The 14,883-nt window shown below is 36.8% G+C and overlaps 2 protein-coding genes across 3 annotated transcripts; both read right to left on the minus strand.

Annotated features, from left to right (window-relative positions):
- Positions 1-8,417: 8,417 nt before the first annotated feature.
- Positions 8,418-10,768, minus strand: LOC112783865 (COBRA-like protein 1). Its single transcript, XM_025826943.3, has 5 exons — positions 10,675-10,768; positions 10,501-10,580; positions 9,742-10,195; positions 9,130-9,531; positions 8,418-8,941 (listed from the first exon to the last, which is right to left on the minus strand). Exons 1-5 carry the CDS (start codon positions 10,766-10,768, stop codon positions 8,637-8,639), a joined length of 1,335 nt encoding a protein of 444 aa, XP_025682728.1. The 3' UTR covers positions 8,418-8,636.
- An 89-nt stretch (positions 10,769-10,857) lies between these two features.
- On the minus strand, positions 10,858-12,986 carry LOC112783866 (small ribosomal subunit protein bS21c). 2 transcript variants are annotated; one of them, XM_025826945.2, is made up of 3 exons: positions 12,393-12,949; positions 11,909-12,052; positions 10,858-11,402 (listed from the first exon to the last, which is right to left on the minus strand). In XM_025826945.2, the coding sequence occupies exons 1-2, from the start codon at positions 12,815-12,817 to the stop codon at positions 11,929-11,931; spliced, it is 549 nt and encodes a 182-aa protein (XP_025682730.1). In that variant the 5' UTR covers positions 12,818-12,949; the 3' UTR covers positions 10,858-11,402; positions 11,909-11,928. The 2 variants fall into 2 exon arrangements, with proteins under 2 accessions (XP_025682730.1, XP_025682729.1); XM_025826944.2 differs by lacking the exon at positions 10,858-11,402 and having other exon boundaries at positions 11,702-12,052; positions 12,393-12,986.
- Between the last annotated feature and the right edge of the window lie 1,897 nt (positions 12,987-14,883).

Genomic DNA, 14,883 nt, shown 5'->3' on the forward strand with positions numbered 1-14,883 from the left:
TTTTAATAGAAAAAACTAGTTTAAACTGGTTTATAGGTTAAAACTAGTTTTAACTTTTAACATATATAAAATTAGTTTTTACATTTTCTCTCTCTCCTTCTCTCCCTCTCTCTCTCTCTCTCTCTCCCTCTTTCCCCCTCTCTCTCCCTCTCCCCATCTCCCTCTCTCTATCTCTCTCTCTCTCTCCCTTCTCTCCCTCTCTCTCTCTCTCCTTCCGTTCTCTCAATGTCTTCTTCTCTCCCTCTCTCCCCCTCCTTTCTCTCTCTTCCTCTCTCTCTCCTTCTATTCCCCTCTCTCTCTCTCTCTCTCCCTCTCCCCCTCTCTCTCCCCCCCTCTCTCTCTCTCTCCCACTCTCTCTCTCTCCTTCTCCCCATCCTCTCTCTATCTCCCTTCTCTCCCTCTCTCTCCTTCCCCTCTTTCTCTCTTCTTCTCTCCCTTTCTCTCCCTCCTTTCTCTCTCTCTCCTTTCTCTCTTTTCCTTTTCTCTCTCTCTCTGCCCCTTCCTCTCTTTCTCCCCTCCCCTCTCTTTGTCTTTCTCTCTCTCTCTCTCCCCCTTTTCTCCATCTTTATCCCTTTCTCTCATTCTCTCTCTCCCCTATCCCTCTTCTTCTCTCTCCCTCTTTTCCTTTTCTCTCCCTCTCTCTCTTTCTTAACATATATAAAATTAGATTTTATATTCTCTTTCTTACCCCCCTCTCTCTCTTTCTCCCCCTCTCTCTCCCTCTTTTTCTCTCTCTTCCTCTCTCTCTCTTTTCCCCCCTCTCTCTCCCTCTTTTTCTCTCTCTCTCTCTCCCTTTTTCTCTTTTCTTCTCCTCTTTCTCTCTTTCTCCTCTTCTCTCCCTCTCTCTCCCACCTTTCTCTCTCTCTCCTTCTCTCCTTTTCTCTCTCTCCTTCCTCTCTCACTCTTCCTCTTCTCTCTCTCTCCTTCCACTCTCTTTGTCTTCTTCTCTCTCTCTCCCTTTTCCTTTTCTCTTTCTCTCCCTCTCTCTTCCCCTCCTCTCTCTCTCCTGCCCCTCTTTCTCCCCCTCCCCATTCTTTCTCTCTCCCTTTTCTACATCTATCCCTTTCTCTCACTCTCTCCCCTATCCCTCTTCCTCTCTATCTCTCTCCCTCTCTCCTTCCCTCTTCCCCTCCCTCCCCTCTCTCCCCCTCTCCCTCTCTCTTTCTCTCTGTCTCTCTCACTTTCTCTCCCTCTCTCTCTTCATTTCTCTTTCTTTTACGCTCTTTCTCCCCCTCTCTTCTCTCTCTTTCTCTCTCCTCCTCATCATCTCTCTCTCTTTTTTCTATCTCTCATTCTTCTTTTTTTCTTTTCTCTCTCCCTCCTTCTCTCTCTTGTTTTGAAGAAAAAAGGGAGAGAGAGAGAAGAGGGATATAGAGTGAGAGAAGGTTGAGAGAGAAAGAGAAAAGAGAGAAAGTAAGGGAAGAAAGAGGAGAAAGAGAGAGAGGAGGGAGAAGAAAGAGAGAAAAAGAAGGGAAGGAGAGAGAGAGAGAAATAGGAGAGAGAAAGAGAAAAAAGGAAAAAAAGAAGAGAGAAAGAGGAAGAGAGAAGGAAGGGGAGAGAGAGAGAGGAGGGAGAGGAGAGAGAGAAACAAAAGGGGAGAGAGAGAGAGAGAAGGGGGAAGGGAGAGGGAGAGGGAGGGAGAGAGAGAGAGAGAGAGAGAGAGAGAGAGATAGAGGGGAAGGGAGGGGGAGGGGGAGCGAGGGAGAGGGGATAAAAGGAAAGAGAGGGAGAGAGAGAGGGAGATAAATTGGAGAGAGAGGGAGAGATAGAGGGGATGGGAAGAAAGAGGAGAAGGAGAGAGAGGAAGAAAGAGGGAGAGAGAGAGAGAGAGGAGAGAGGAGAGAGAGAGAAGGGGAGAGCGAGGAAAAGGAGGGAGAGAGAGAGAGAAGGGGGAAGGGAGGGGGAGCGAGGGAAAGGGGAGAAAAAGGAAAGAGAGGCAGAGGAAATGGAGAGAGAGAGAGAGAGAGAGAGAGAGAGAAAGAGAGGAGGGGAAGAAAGAGGAGAAGGAGAGAGAGAGAGAGGAAAAAAGAGGGGGGAGAGAGAGAGGAGGGAGGGAAAGGAGAGAGAGAGAGAGAGAAAGAAAAGGGGAGAGCGAGGAAAAGGAGGGAGAGAGAGAGAGAGAGGAAGAGAGAATGGAGGAGAGAGAGAGAGAGAGAGAGGAAGGAAGGAGGAGAGAGAGGGAGAGAGAGGAGAGAGACAGAGGGGGGAAGGGAGGGGGAGCGAGGGAAAGGGGAGAAAAAGAATAGAGAGGGAGAGGAAATGGAGAGAGAGAGAGAGAGAGAGAGAGAAGGGGAAGAAAGAGGAGAAGGAGAGAGAGAGAGAGAGGAAGAAAGAGGGGAGAGAGAAAGAGGAGGGGAGAGAGAGAGAGGAAGAGAGAAGGGAGGAGAGAGAGAGGAAGATGAGAGAGAGAGAGAGAGAGAGATGGGAGGGGAGAGAGAGGAGGGAGAGGAGAGAGAGAGAAAGAAAGGGGAAGAGAGAAGGAAAGGAGGGAGAGAGAGGAAAGGGAGAAAGAGGAGGAGAGAGAGAGAGAGGAAAAGGAGAGAGAGAGAGAGAGAGAGAGAGAGAGAAGGGAGAGAGAGGAGGAAAGGGGGAGAGAGAGAAGGAGGGAGACACAGAGAGAGGGAGAGAAGGAAGAAAGGGAAAAGAGAGAGAGAAGGGAGAGAGGAGGAGAGAGAGAGAGTGAATGGAGAGAGAGAGAGAGAAAGAGTATGTAAAAACTAATTTTAGAGTTTAAATAAAACCAGTTTTAATTTGGTTTAAAACTAAACTGAACCATAAAAACTGGTTTTTAATAAACTGGTTTTCATAAAAACTATGGTTTCAGTTCAGTTTTTTATTTAAAAAAACTGGTTTATTTAAAACAATTTCAGTTCAGTTTCAATTCAGTTCAGTGAAACCAGTTTTTTTGCACACCCCTAAATGGCACAGCAGCTGGAAGCCTCGAACAGCGACTTCACCGGCGGAATGGATGACGTGCCGAGCTAGAAGAGAAGCTCTGGCCGTATGCCTTTGGGACAGGGGAAGGAGGAGGCCGCGAAGTCGCTGACAACCACGGACGGCGGCGGCGGTTCCGGCGACGAAGTTGGGTTTTGGGTCTGGGTAACCTTAGGGCTAGTTGCTTCGATGTTCGAAAGGAAGAGGGGGGGTTTGGTGTGTGCTGGGGGGCTGGTTAACGGGTTTTTTCACTTTTTAAAAAAAAACAAAGGGGAAACGACGTCGTTTTATACGAACCGATCAGTTTCCAGGTTTTAAGGAAAAGATCGGACTATTTTGCACGTCGGTAGGGCTGGAAGTGAGTCGAACTAGACCAAGTTCAAGCTCAGCTCACGAAAATTAAGCTTGGCTCAAGTCTCGACTCACTAACAATCAAGCCTATTTCGTAAGCTCAAACTCGACTCAACGAAAGCTCACAAGCTGGCTCGACTGGCTTAAATAATAGGAACTTAATCTATAATTCTATATCAATAAATTATAATTTATATATATTAAAAAATAGTTAAAAAAGATAAATTTTATATATTGTTTATCTATCAATTATAAATTTGTTATTTATGTCCTACATCAAAATTATATATAAAAGATGACTATAAAATTTTAAATAATTAAGAACACTAATATATATGTAAAATTATATATATTCAATTATTAATACGCATATCCTATATGTATTTAATATTATATATACAATCGAGCTCGCTCACAAGCTAATGAGTTGAGCTTATCCAAACTCAAGTTCAGCTCACAAGTTCAGAAGTAGTTTTATATTAAAAATAAATTAAACAATACAAATATTTATATACAAAAATATATGTTAATTTATTTAATGATTCATTTTTTGTGTGCATATAATATTTTTTAATATAAATATATCATTTGTCAATCAACATTTATTTTTATTTTTTTTAAATAAAGGAAAGAAAATATCAACTAAAGTGAACGTGTATATTTCTTTTTTTGTTTTAAATTTTTATTTTTTTACGATAAGTGAAAGAATGTATAAATGTAGAAGATTAAATGTAAATAGTTTTTCAATATTTGATTTGGTGAATTTTATAATGTCTTTTATTCTCAGCTGCAATAATATTGGTTTTCAAACTCATATTAAAAAGATGCATGATCTAATTCTATAAAAGAGTACATAAAGAGTATACAAAAATAAAAAAATATTATGTTATATATTCTTTTATTGATGAATTAAAAAAAATAAAAACTAAATATATACAAAATATTATCTATAAAAAATAAAAATAAATAAAGATAAGATAAAATAACAAAGATTAAATAAAAAAATAATTTAATAAAAAAATCTATTATTGAATTATATATTTTAGATGACTTGTTAGAATCAATTTGATCTCATTTGTTGTAAAAGAAATTTCCACCTTATACAGATCAATATGATTCCAAACATTATCCAAGATAATCACTGATCTATCTATCTTCTCCGTGGATGACAAAATTTCTGACTTGTCAGTTATCTCATCATCATCAAGCTTTCACCTATCTTTTGGCAATGGAGTTTTGCAATTTAAGCATGCTAAAATCTTGGGAAATTGTAGCTCAATACACATTCTCAAAATTAAAACTCTTATGCTTCTTATTTGATTCTTGAATTACTACTTACTAGTAAAGTTTTTTCCACTCCTCCCATTCCACATATACCAATGAAGAAGACATTATCATCCCTTAAAAAATTTCGCATCTATATGAAATGAAATTTCAAACAAAAAAAATTAATAAAATTAAAAGAGTACATAAAGAGTACATATTAAAAAATATATAAAAATAAAGATAATTGTATTATATATATTTTAATTGATGAATTACAAATTAAAATTAAATATATATAAAATATTATCTATACAAATCTTTAACCCATATCATTGTTTAATCGATAATATTCTAACTGAAATATTAGTAAAATTCAACTTAAAATAAATAAAATATCAATAACGTAACATATTTTAAAGTGTGTTATGATCAAAATAAGAGTGAACTACCAACCCGGCCTCTGACCATTTCGCACAATGACAAAGCAACTCCTGACGAATATTATAATCCATTTCGGTCCCTGTCCCATGCCTCCGTCACACAAGCCGGTCCTTGAGGCTGAATCTCTGGCAAGAATGAACGGAAAGCACTGAGTTGACACGGTGAGCGTGTGTGAGCTGGCTGACGTGGACGATTGCTGCATACGTGGACTACTGAAATGGTCAGGGGTTAGTTGTCCGAGTCCACATCAACATAAAACATCGTTTTGAGGGGAGGTGCCATCTTATTCGTTGTTCGTCCCCCTCCTTCTGACTAATTTGTGAAGCCCTAATTCGCCATGAGCAGCATGAGAGAGCTCACTTCAATGTCCCTTCACTATGGCAACTCACAGGTAATTCTATGTCCTTGCTCATTACCTCTTCATCTTGTACACCTGATTATTGCCATAATAAACACTGCAGAGTTCAGGGTCACACTGCAAATACTCTGTGTGGCTCGATGAATTTGTGGCGTTGTTCGATTTTGAAGGCTCCAAATCGTTTGGTTTTGATAGTGGAAAGCAACCTGAAGATCAGCACGTGGTTGCAGCTGAGATGCTTGGTGGAAAAGTGAGGGAGCTAGAGCATACAGTACATGCTTTAGAACTGCAAGTTAAGAGATGCAAACATGTGCAGAGTGAGCATAGGTGTTTTAGTGGTGCAGCAGTTTTGCATTTTTCTGTGGAGTTATAGTTGCAAACTTTGTTAGGACATTAAGTTAGAGGATGACTATGTGAATTGATGTTAAGACTGTTATCTTGTTATGATATTTGATTTGGAGATAATTAAACACAGATGTTGTTTAATGTTATTATTGTTAATTATTGTGGACATATGAAGCTGAGAATAAGCTTACGAAAAGCAAACACAATTCATATATTATATTAGGTTCATTCACTAAAGAAGCAACACAAAAAAAAGTTCTAAAAATGTAGCAACTAGTATTCAGGGGACAGTATATAACCTTTTACAAAAGCCCCTTTACAAAAGCGAGATAACACATAGTTTATCAGTTTTCTACTTGAGGCCTAAACTTGCCAAAACAAAGCCAAATTAACACAAAAGTAACACATAAAACATATGAAATGAGTTTGTCATATCCCTGCATAGATTATTTCTTTCTTGGTGGGATGAACCCAGGAGTTGGAATAAACTTGAAAAGCCTTGAAGCAGTCCCAAAACTTGCTGCCTGCATTGTCTCTGTGGATATGCTATTTGGTGTTGGTGGAAAAGAAGGCCCGATCCCTATTGGTGGTTGAGCAAATTGGTTTTCCATTGGTGGAGCAGAAGGCCTGACCCCATTGCTGGTTGAGCAGATTGGTTAACCATTGGTGGAGCAGATGTGGGAGGCACTGGGGGCCTTACAACAGGGTGTTTCCTCCTTTTCAGTTGGTTCACATGTTCAGTAAAGATGGGCTGTTGTGGTGGCCTGTGATTCAAGTTGATTGTATCTGATGCATGCTGAAACAGTAAAAGAAGACAGTTATGTATTGAGAAAATATTGAATAAAGAGAAGTTATATATTCACACAACGGTACCTCTTCTGCTTGTGGTGCAGTTTGTGAGAGGGGTATCTCATCCATATGATCTTGATTAAGTGAAGGATTAGACCTTCCAATTGCTTTAGGTTGTTTTTTCTTATTTTTCTTTGCTTTTGCCTAGACCAAGAACTTTGCAATCAGATAACAAAAATTACCAATAGGACTAAAATGAAAAAAATATTTACCAATGGACAACTTTGAAGTGCATCTGCACTAGTTCCCTGTTGTGCTTGATCCTAATGAAATGGATAAGTAATAGTTTAGTAAGACAATTCGAACCCTGACCATTATAAAACCAGACACTTAAGACCTTGACCATGTCTATAATATGGCAAATCGAACCCCAATTTACCTGCGATGTGTTCTGGCTAGGGACATTGGTGACTACAATCTGCAACTTAGCAGCCCTTCTCTCTTTCTTGGTCATGGGTGTCCAGTTTGGGTCCTTATTTTCATTTTTGTAGGTCCTGTAGTAATGCCCACTTTGGCCACATTTACTGCATGTAACTTCAAAAGTCTTCTTTGCCTTGTTTGGGTGCAGTTCTTTCTCAACTGGATCCACTTTTCTTTTCATTTTTGGGCCGTGTGCGGGTCTCTTTATTGGTGGAGGATCACATGGTACTGCAGTAGATGGAATCCAGTACTCCTCACTGTTCACAGGTTTGATGCAATGTTTGTACGTGGCCCTAATGGACTCCATTGTCAGCCACTTATGTACAAAATCCTCTGACTTCAAGCCAATCTTGTACATGGCTGCTATCGCATGCCTGCAAGGCATTCCTGAAGCAAAGTACAGTACTATGGCAATAATCAGGTGTACAAGATGAAGAGGTAATGAGCACGGACATAGAATTACCTGTGAGTTGCCATCGTGAAGGGACATTGAAGTGAGCTCTCTCATGCTACTCATGGCGAATTAGGGCTTCAGAAATTAGTCAGAAGGAGAGGGACGAATACCCACAACGAATAAGATGGCACCTCCCCTCAAAACGACAACGTTTTATGTTGATGTGAACTCGGACAACTAACCCCCTGACCATTTCAGTAGTCCACGTATGCAGCAATCGTCCACGTCAGCCAGCTCACACACGCTCACCGTGCCAACTCAGCGCTTTCCGTTCATTCTTGCCGGAGATTCAGCCTCAAGGACCGGCTTGTGTGACGGAAGCATAGGACAGGGACAGAAGTGGATTACAATATTCGTCAGGGGTTGCTTTGTCATTGTGCAAAATAGTCAGGGGCCGGGTTGGTAGTTCACTCATCAAAATAACTTCATTAATAGAGTTTTGAAAACTAGTCTTATTAAACACGTGATGTTTAAGGAAGTCATTCTGTAAATTTGAGTTTAAACTGCATACCTATATCAAATGGTTTTATCTGTGAGATGATTAGAACTCAACTCATTAACAATTAAATAAATTGAACTAATAAATTTATGAACTAAGTTAAGCCTTATTTTTAATTTTTAATATGTGTGCAACATTTATATATGTAATTATTTTTATATTTATTGATTTAATTTACATTTTTATGGTTAAAATTGTTTATGCTAAAATATTTTATAGCTTAGAATAAAAGTTTACTTAGTATATATTTACTATTTAGTATTGTTTTTTATTCTCATACAATAGCACAATGTCAATATTAATATTTTGATACAGAATTAAATTAACTATAATGAATAAATATAGACGACAAATATATACAACAATACAGTAACGCTTAGACAAAAAAAATGTCAAAATTTATTTTATTTAATATTTATTAATTATTATTTAATTAATAAATATTAAATAAGATAAATTTTAACTATTTTTTTTTATTATCAAATATTTTCGTAACAACATTTGAGCTTTATAATTAAATTCAATTGTTAAAGAATTAATATTAAACTTAGTTTCGACTCTATTCGTCTCACTTTTATTTCTAACGAACATTGTCATTCTCAAATTTGACCTACTATGTAACACTCTACCATACAAAACTTTACGCTTAAGCCATAAAATGAAAGGAATCCTAAGATTGGAAAGATACATGCTAATGCTAGATAGGAGTGAAGTAATCACTATTGAAAATGAAAGGAAGCTTGGGTCCAGAAACAGAATAAAGAGATGATGAGTAAAAGAATATTGGGAGGTCTCAAAGTGTTGGTATGATTTGGAAGCATAGGAAATGTGTCAGGTAAGGGCATTTCACAGTTCTCTCCATTGAAATAGACCCTCCTAGGAAAAGCCCATCCATTACTCAATGTAAAAGATTTTGGATCTTTCTCTAATAGTATCTCTGTTGACACAAAACCTTGTTGATCCTTATCCGAATGCACTAGTTCGGTGTTGTAATAATCAATCCCCCAAAACAGAGAAACTCCATCTGCATTCATGAATCACAGATAACAGTTTTAGGCATATGATAGTTGAGAATCATTAAAAAAAATAATATATTTGACTAAACTGCTTAATATTATCTTTACATAAAGATATTTTCAGTAGTAGTCACCGTTATTTATATTAATTGTTACAATAAACTTATATTTTCACAATAATGGTTTAGTTATTTACCTTGAAAGTCAAGGGGAAGTTTGGCAGTGTTGAAACTATAAGAAGTTGCATTCTGGGAGAAGGCAGGATGTTGGAGAAGCACATTCCAGTTAGAGTAGTTGCTCCTATAATTGTAGTTAGAAATGGTAAGCTTCACCCTCCAGTGAGTTACATAGTTGTTCTTAACATGCCAATGAACTCGAATTGGGCACATGTGCTTAGTGCATGCTATTATGTTCTCCTCTGATAAGGGATTACCCAAACTTATGCAAGACTTGGAAGCTTTGTCTGCTTCGCTGCATCCACAGCTGCAATCAGGGCATGGTGTGATCATAGGGTTGTAAAATGTTGAGAGCGATACACAGCATATTGGTGACTTATTTGCCATAAAGTTGGAGTATGTACATGCTGACTTCCACGTTCCTTCAGTACAAAAATATCAATGTTACTACTATAGTAATAATGTAGTATATGTTTACTCACATAAAAGATATCTTCGTGTAAAAATGATACCTAACATGTTAGACACATATTATGTTAAGTAATTTAGTCAAATATGTCAGATTATTTAACAGTTTCAGCGTAGCGGTGTAATAATTATTAATTTGCAAGAGAAAATGAGAATGTGATTACTGAGAGCAGGAACTTGTCTTTGTCCATTAAAAGAGGAGATGACAGTGGGATCAGTCTGAAGAAGAGGGGAACAAGTATAGCCAGGACCAGGGGCTAAGAGTGTGAGATTATTAGGTGCTTGTCCAAGAGGGTATTGCCCCAAGTTGCGTACTTCAAGCTCAAACAAAGTCAATGAGCTGAAAGGATCGATGGCTCGAGCCGAGAGGATGCCGCCGTTGCAGCAGTGTTCTGACCTGCTCTCCGGCGACACATCGGCCGGAAGATCAACTATGAGAGGATCTTTCTTGCAAGAATGTGGTAACTGAGATGTGTAAGAAGAGCAGTTGCCTTGATCTGTTGCAACCGCACCCTTTATTGACCATATAACTTCATCATTAGCCCATTGCCATCCAAGTTGCCAACCTGGTTTGTCTACATGCCGGTACTGGTAGTAGTTCTCAAGTGTCACCCTTGCCTGCAAAATCTATTATTGTTATTCGCAGAGGAATGTTAGAAGACCAACAGAATTTATTATTTTTAGTCAGCAATTAACTATCAATATTCAAATGCGTATGCTAAAAATATGTTGTTGGACTATCCGAAATTGAAATATATATATATATTTTGGGATACATTTCAAGTTTTTCCAAGAACCTAGGTGTTTCAGTGATTTTAGCATTGACCTCAATCATAAAATATGTATAAAGTTGAGATCAATGACTAAAATCAATGAAATACCTGAATTTCTAGAACATTTTTAGAAGGTTCAGGTCAAGTGACCAAATATCCATCTTGTGTGCGTTGGTAAATGTCAAAAGTAATTGAAATGTTGCCATTTGGATCCAAGGGGTCGTAGCAATCTGCATATAGAGAGCGCAAGTAAATAAATAACACAACCTTAAAATTACTTCCTCAAATAGAAAAAGGGGACAAGCTAATTAGTTAAGTGCCTACCTGATAAAGTGCAGAGGACAACCAATATTAGTAATAGGATGAAGTTGAGTAGTACACAGGAAAGTTGAAGATGAACAACTAGTACCATGAACATCTTTTTCCTTTTAACTTATAAGATCAGATTGAGTTCCATTCTCTAGAAATTAACTAACATTACTTCTCTTACTATTATATTACAATAGCTTGGATAAAACAAGGAGTCATCATTGGAAATATCAGCTAATTAACTACGAGTCTATTATTGGATAGGACAAATTAATTTTCGTAAGTAGGTAGTCACTATAGATACTCTTAGTTTGCCAAGTGACAAGTACATGCTACACTAAGACACTTGCTAGTTGCTACAAGTCAAGGGCACAGTTATTGCTTACTTATAACTTATAAACCGCTCAAGAGCCCGTATTATATATTGTTTTTACTAGTGACTTCTTTTCATGTGATTACCGGTCAAACATGATGTAACAATCCAAATTTTTAACCCTTTCTAATTTATAATGTAAGTTTTGACACTAAATTTAAAACAATCCTCCTAGAGAACCAACAAGAGGTATAGTAAACTGCAGCTAGTAAGCGATGTCCAATTCATTTGACATAAAAGAGCTTTGCTCCCTGAAGTTCGCCAGTCGCCACCACTTGCCTGAAGATTGCCACTCACTGCCTGCCGCTGCCTGAAGCTCTGTTGTGCTCTGCTCTGTTCAACTTTTCTCGCTTTCTGCCTTTCTGGTTTGCTACATATAAATATAAGTTTTGATTGTTTATATGATTTAATAGCTTTTGAATGTTAATAATCAAATGCAATCAATTAGGGTTATTGTTAATAGATCAAAAGCTAGGACTAAAGAGCCTGTTGATTATTGTTTATGCGATTTGGTAATAGACTAATTGGTGTTTTGAGATGGAAAGTATGTCTTCAATTGAAGGAGATGTTGCAGGTAAATGGCACGCTTCCAACTCAATGCCCATTTTGAGTTATTACAATATGATATAACTATGATATTTGTGCTTCTTTTTTTGTTACTATATGATATTGGTGATTATTTTTTTCTATTTTTGCCATAATAATTTCTATTCATATTAATACAACTATTTCTTATAGCATGTACCTCTATTCAAGACTTAAGACTATACATTCCTACGAGGCTACAAGTATATATACACGTATACATAATTGCGATTTTTCACAAAGATTAGTAGGGACACAAGCTGTAGGTCCGTCCCTGCTAATAGAATTTACCAAAAAGTGTAGAGTCCTATTTAGAAGTGGTCAATATATGCATTGTCTTCAGGTAGATCCCAGTTATCATCGTCATCATCGTCTTTCTTTTCGGTTTCTTTGATGGCCTGCTTGTTTTCTGCTAATGATTTTAACTGTGGACGCCTGAAATTAAAATTAAAGATACAACTGTGAATCAAATTGTTACTTCCATTTGAAATAACATTTTCCTTAGTTTATTATGTATCTTTTTGGTTACTAAACATTTTCCTTAGTTTATTATGTATATTAGAAGAATCCAAATATAGCACTCTTTTACAAATATAACGTGTGATCAATGGTTCAATTTGATCCATCTATCTAAGCAGAGCCTAAACCTAATCCTCCTCTAAGGAATTCGAATTCATGTCAAATAGTTATCAGATTTTTCCAATTAAGCAAAAATCATGTTTCTACTAGAGGGAAAAAAAAGATCTAAGCAAACACAAGAGAAAAATGATCTAACCTTCTGCGGTTACGCTTAGCAGCCTCACGTGACTTGCGCTTCCGCTTGTCCTGTGTGTCTTCGTGGTACCTCCTCCTTCTGCACTCTTGGATGACGCCAGCCTTCATCACTTCTCTTCGGAACCGGTTCAGCAGCCTCTCCTCCGGCTCGTTCTCCTCCACCGCCACCTCCACGTTGTACGTTGATTTGAACCACATCGTGTTCGCCTGCGCCAGCGACGGGCACACCACCGACGACAGCGACGACGGAGACGATGAGCAAGAATAAGGTGGAGTTTGATCGGAGTGATCCAGTGGCGTCACGTGGTGTAATGGTTTGCGGATGGTGAGGTTTGGCGGTGGTGATAGTGGTGGTGGCGGTGGTGGTTGTGATTTTGGCGGGAATAAGAAAGTGAGGAAGTTGGAGAAGGTAGATAGAGAAGCCATGATTGATGAGTAGGAACCAGGAACGATGGAAGTTGGTAGAAGCGTCAACCGTCAAGCGAGTATTCTCACTATTTTGTATTCCTAATTTCCTATGTGCCCAAACCTGGGAATTTTCCCACAGCTTTTTCTTAAAAAAAAAATGAGTGAATATCTCATTCGGGATCTTGACAATTATTTCAAAAGGATAATGAGATTCCTAAGAAAAAAAAGAAACATTTAATTTGTGCTAAAAAAAATAACATTAATTTTTTTTTACATAGAAATCTCATTATCTTTTTAAAATAATTGTCAGAAGTCGAATTGGGATTATTTTTATTAAGAATTCGTTATCTTTCGAAGTAATTGTCAATGACTATTTTAGGTTTAATTAAAAATAGGATGAATTCAATCCAACCTGGCTGGATTTCAACGAAGAGTGTAGACTTTAGAGGTTTTTCACCAAAAAAAAAAATCAATTAATTAATACTAGTTAATTTCTTATTATGAAATGATTTTTTAGTTTTTTAAAGAATTACGATTTAGTATTAGGATTTACAATTTAAAATATTTAAATTTAAACCACTGATCATATGATTGAAAAAGAAAAATATTAACTTCTTATTAAGATAATTTTTTTTTTTTGGGGTTAAATTTTAGACTATTAAAGATTATTTTCTGGTTCTCTATAAATCCCACTTTTCCTTTTAAAAGATTACTTAATTAAATCTGCTCTGTGGAAAACTAGAAATTATCTCTAAAAAATTAATCCACAAAACAAGATAATTAGTTAATTACTACTTTCTCTTGGACCGGAAGATAATTATTCATAAAATATTAAAATCAATATCATATTGGTGTTGGGCTTTTTTATATTTATGGGAAGCAATGGTGGTCAATATTATAAGCCCATTTCCTTTTTTAATTTTTGTCAAACGAAGAGGAGGCCTAACTAGGCTATGGCCAGTTTGGATAAATAACTTAATTAAGTTATTTTTTAAAAAATAGCTTAAACGATAAATGCTTATATTAAAAGTAGTTTATAAATTGTTGTGAAATAAAAGATATATATATATATAAAGATGTATAAATAGAAGACTCTAGTATTAAAATAATTAGCTCAATAATAATTTATATATATATATATATATATATATATATATATATATATATATATTAGTATTAAAAATAAAGAGAGAGAGAATTGCATATATTTATTATTACTATCTCAATATAATAAAGATGATTAATATTGCTATTAATATTATATGTAAAGAGTAATAGAAAAGAGAATTTAGAATACTAATAAAATAAAAGAAGAGAAAGAATTATAGTAGAAATATAAAGAGAAGAGTATTTGATTGCAACATAAAGAGAGAATTGATTTTATTATTACTTGCTTGTGTCTCGTGTCCCTCAGATGGCTTCTCTATTTATAAGCCAACGAGGTTTGCTTTTTCAACTTAATTCTTATTGGAAAAGGAATTTAACCGCCCATATTAATGGGCATCTAATGTGATCTTATCACAACACTCCCCCTTAGATGCCCATTTAAGATTATTGCCTCGTTAAAACCTTACTAAAGGAAAACCCTGTGGGAAAAACCTTAGTGAAGGAAAAAGAGTATAATATCCTTTGTGATGGGGACTGCCTCATTAAAAACCTTGTCAAGAAAAACCCAATGGGAAAAAAAACTGACCAAGGAAAAAAGAGTACAGTCTCCCCCTCTTGCCGACATCATTTAATGTCTCGAAATCGGCGCATCCCAATCTCATGTACCAATCTTTCAAAGGAGGATTTATGGAGTGACTTTGTGAATAAATCTGCCAGATTGTCACTTGAACGGATCTGTTGGACATCAATTGTCCCTTGATTTTGAAGGTCATGAGTGAAGAAGAATTTGGGAAAAATATGCTTTGTTCTATCACCTTTGATGTATCCACCCTTAAGTTGAGCAATGCATGCTGTATTATCTTCAAACAGGACAGTTGGAGCTATCTTATGATCAATCAGTCCACATGATGACAGAATATATTGAATCAGACTCCTCAGCCAAAAACACTCGCGACTAGCTTCATGAATCGCTAGTA

This window comes from Arachis hypogaea, chromosome 20 (genome assembly GCF_003086295.3).
Source record: "Arachis hypogaea cultivar Tifrunner chromosome 20, arahy.Tifrunner.gnm2.J5K5, whole genome shotgun sequence".
In the NCBI taxonomy this organism is placed as follows: Eukaryota; Viridiplantae; Streptophyta; class Magnoliopsida; order Fabales; family Fabaceae; genus Arachis; species Arachis hypogaea.

Excerpts from the sequence above, each read along its gene's own strand:
- LOC112783866 (XM_025826945.2), bottom strand. The coding sequence starts at position 12,817 with ATGGCTTCTCTATCTACCTTCTCCAACTTCCTCACTTTCTTATTCCCG. Across the intron at positions 12,053-12,392 it reads GCTAAGCGTAACCGCAGAAG|GCGTCCACAGTTAAAATCAT; the intron begins GTTAGATCATTT and ends TTTTAATTTCAG.
- LOC112783865 (XM_025826943.3), bottom strand. The coding sequence starts at position 10,768 with ATGTTCATGGTACTAGTTGTTCATCTTCAACTTTCCTGTGTACTACTC. Across the intron at positions 10,581-10,674 it reads TGTCCTCTGCACTTTATCAG|ATTGCTACGACCCCTTGGAT; the intron begins GTAGGCACTTAA and ends CTCTATATGCAG. Across the intron at positions 10,196-10,500 it reads GCACACAAGATGGATATTTG|GCAAGGGTGACACTTGAGAA; the intron begins GTCACTTGACCT and ends TAGATTTTGCAG.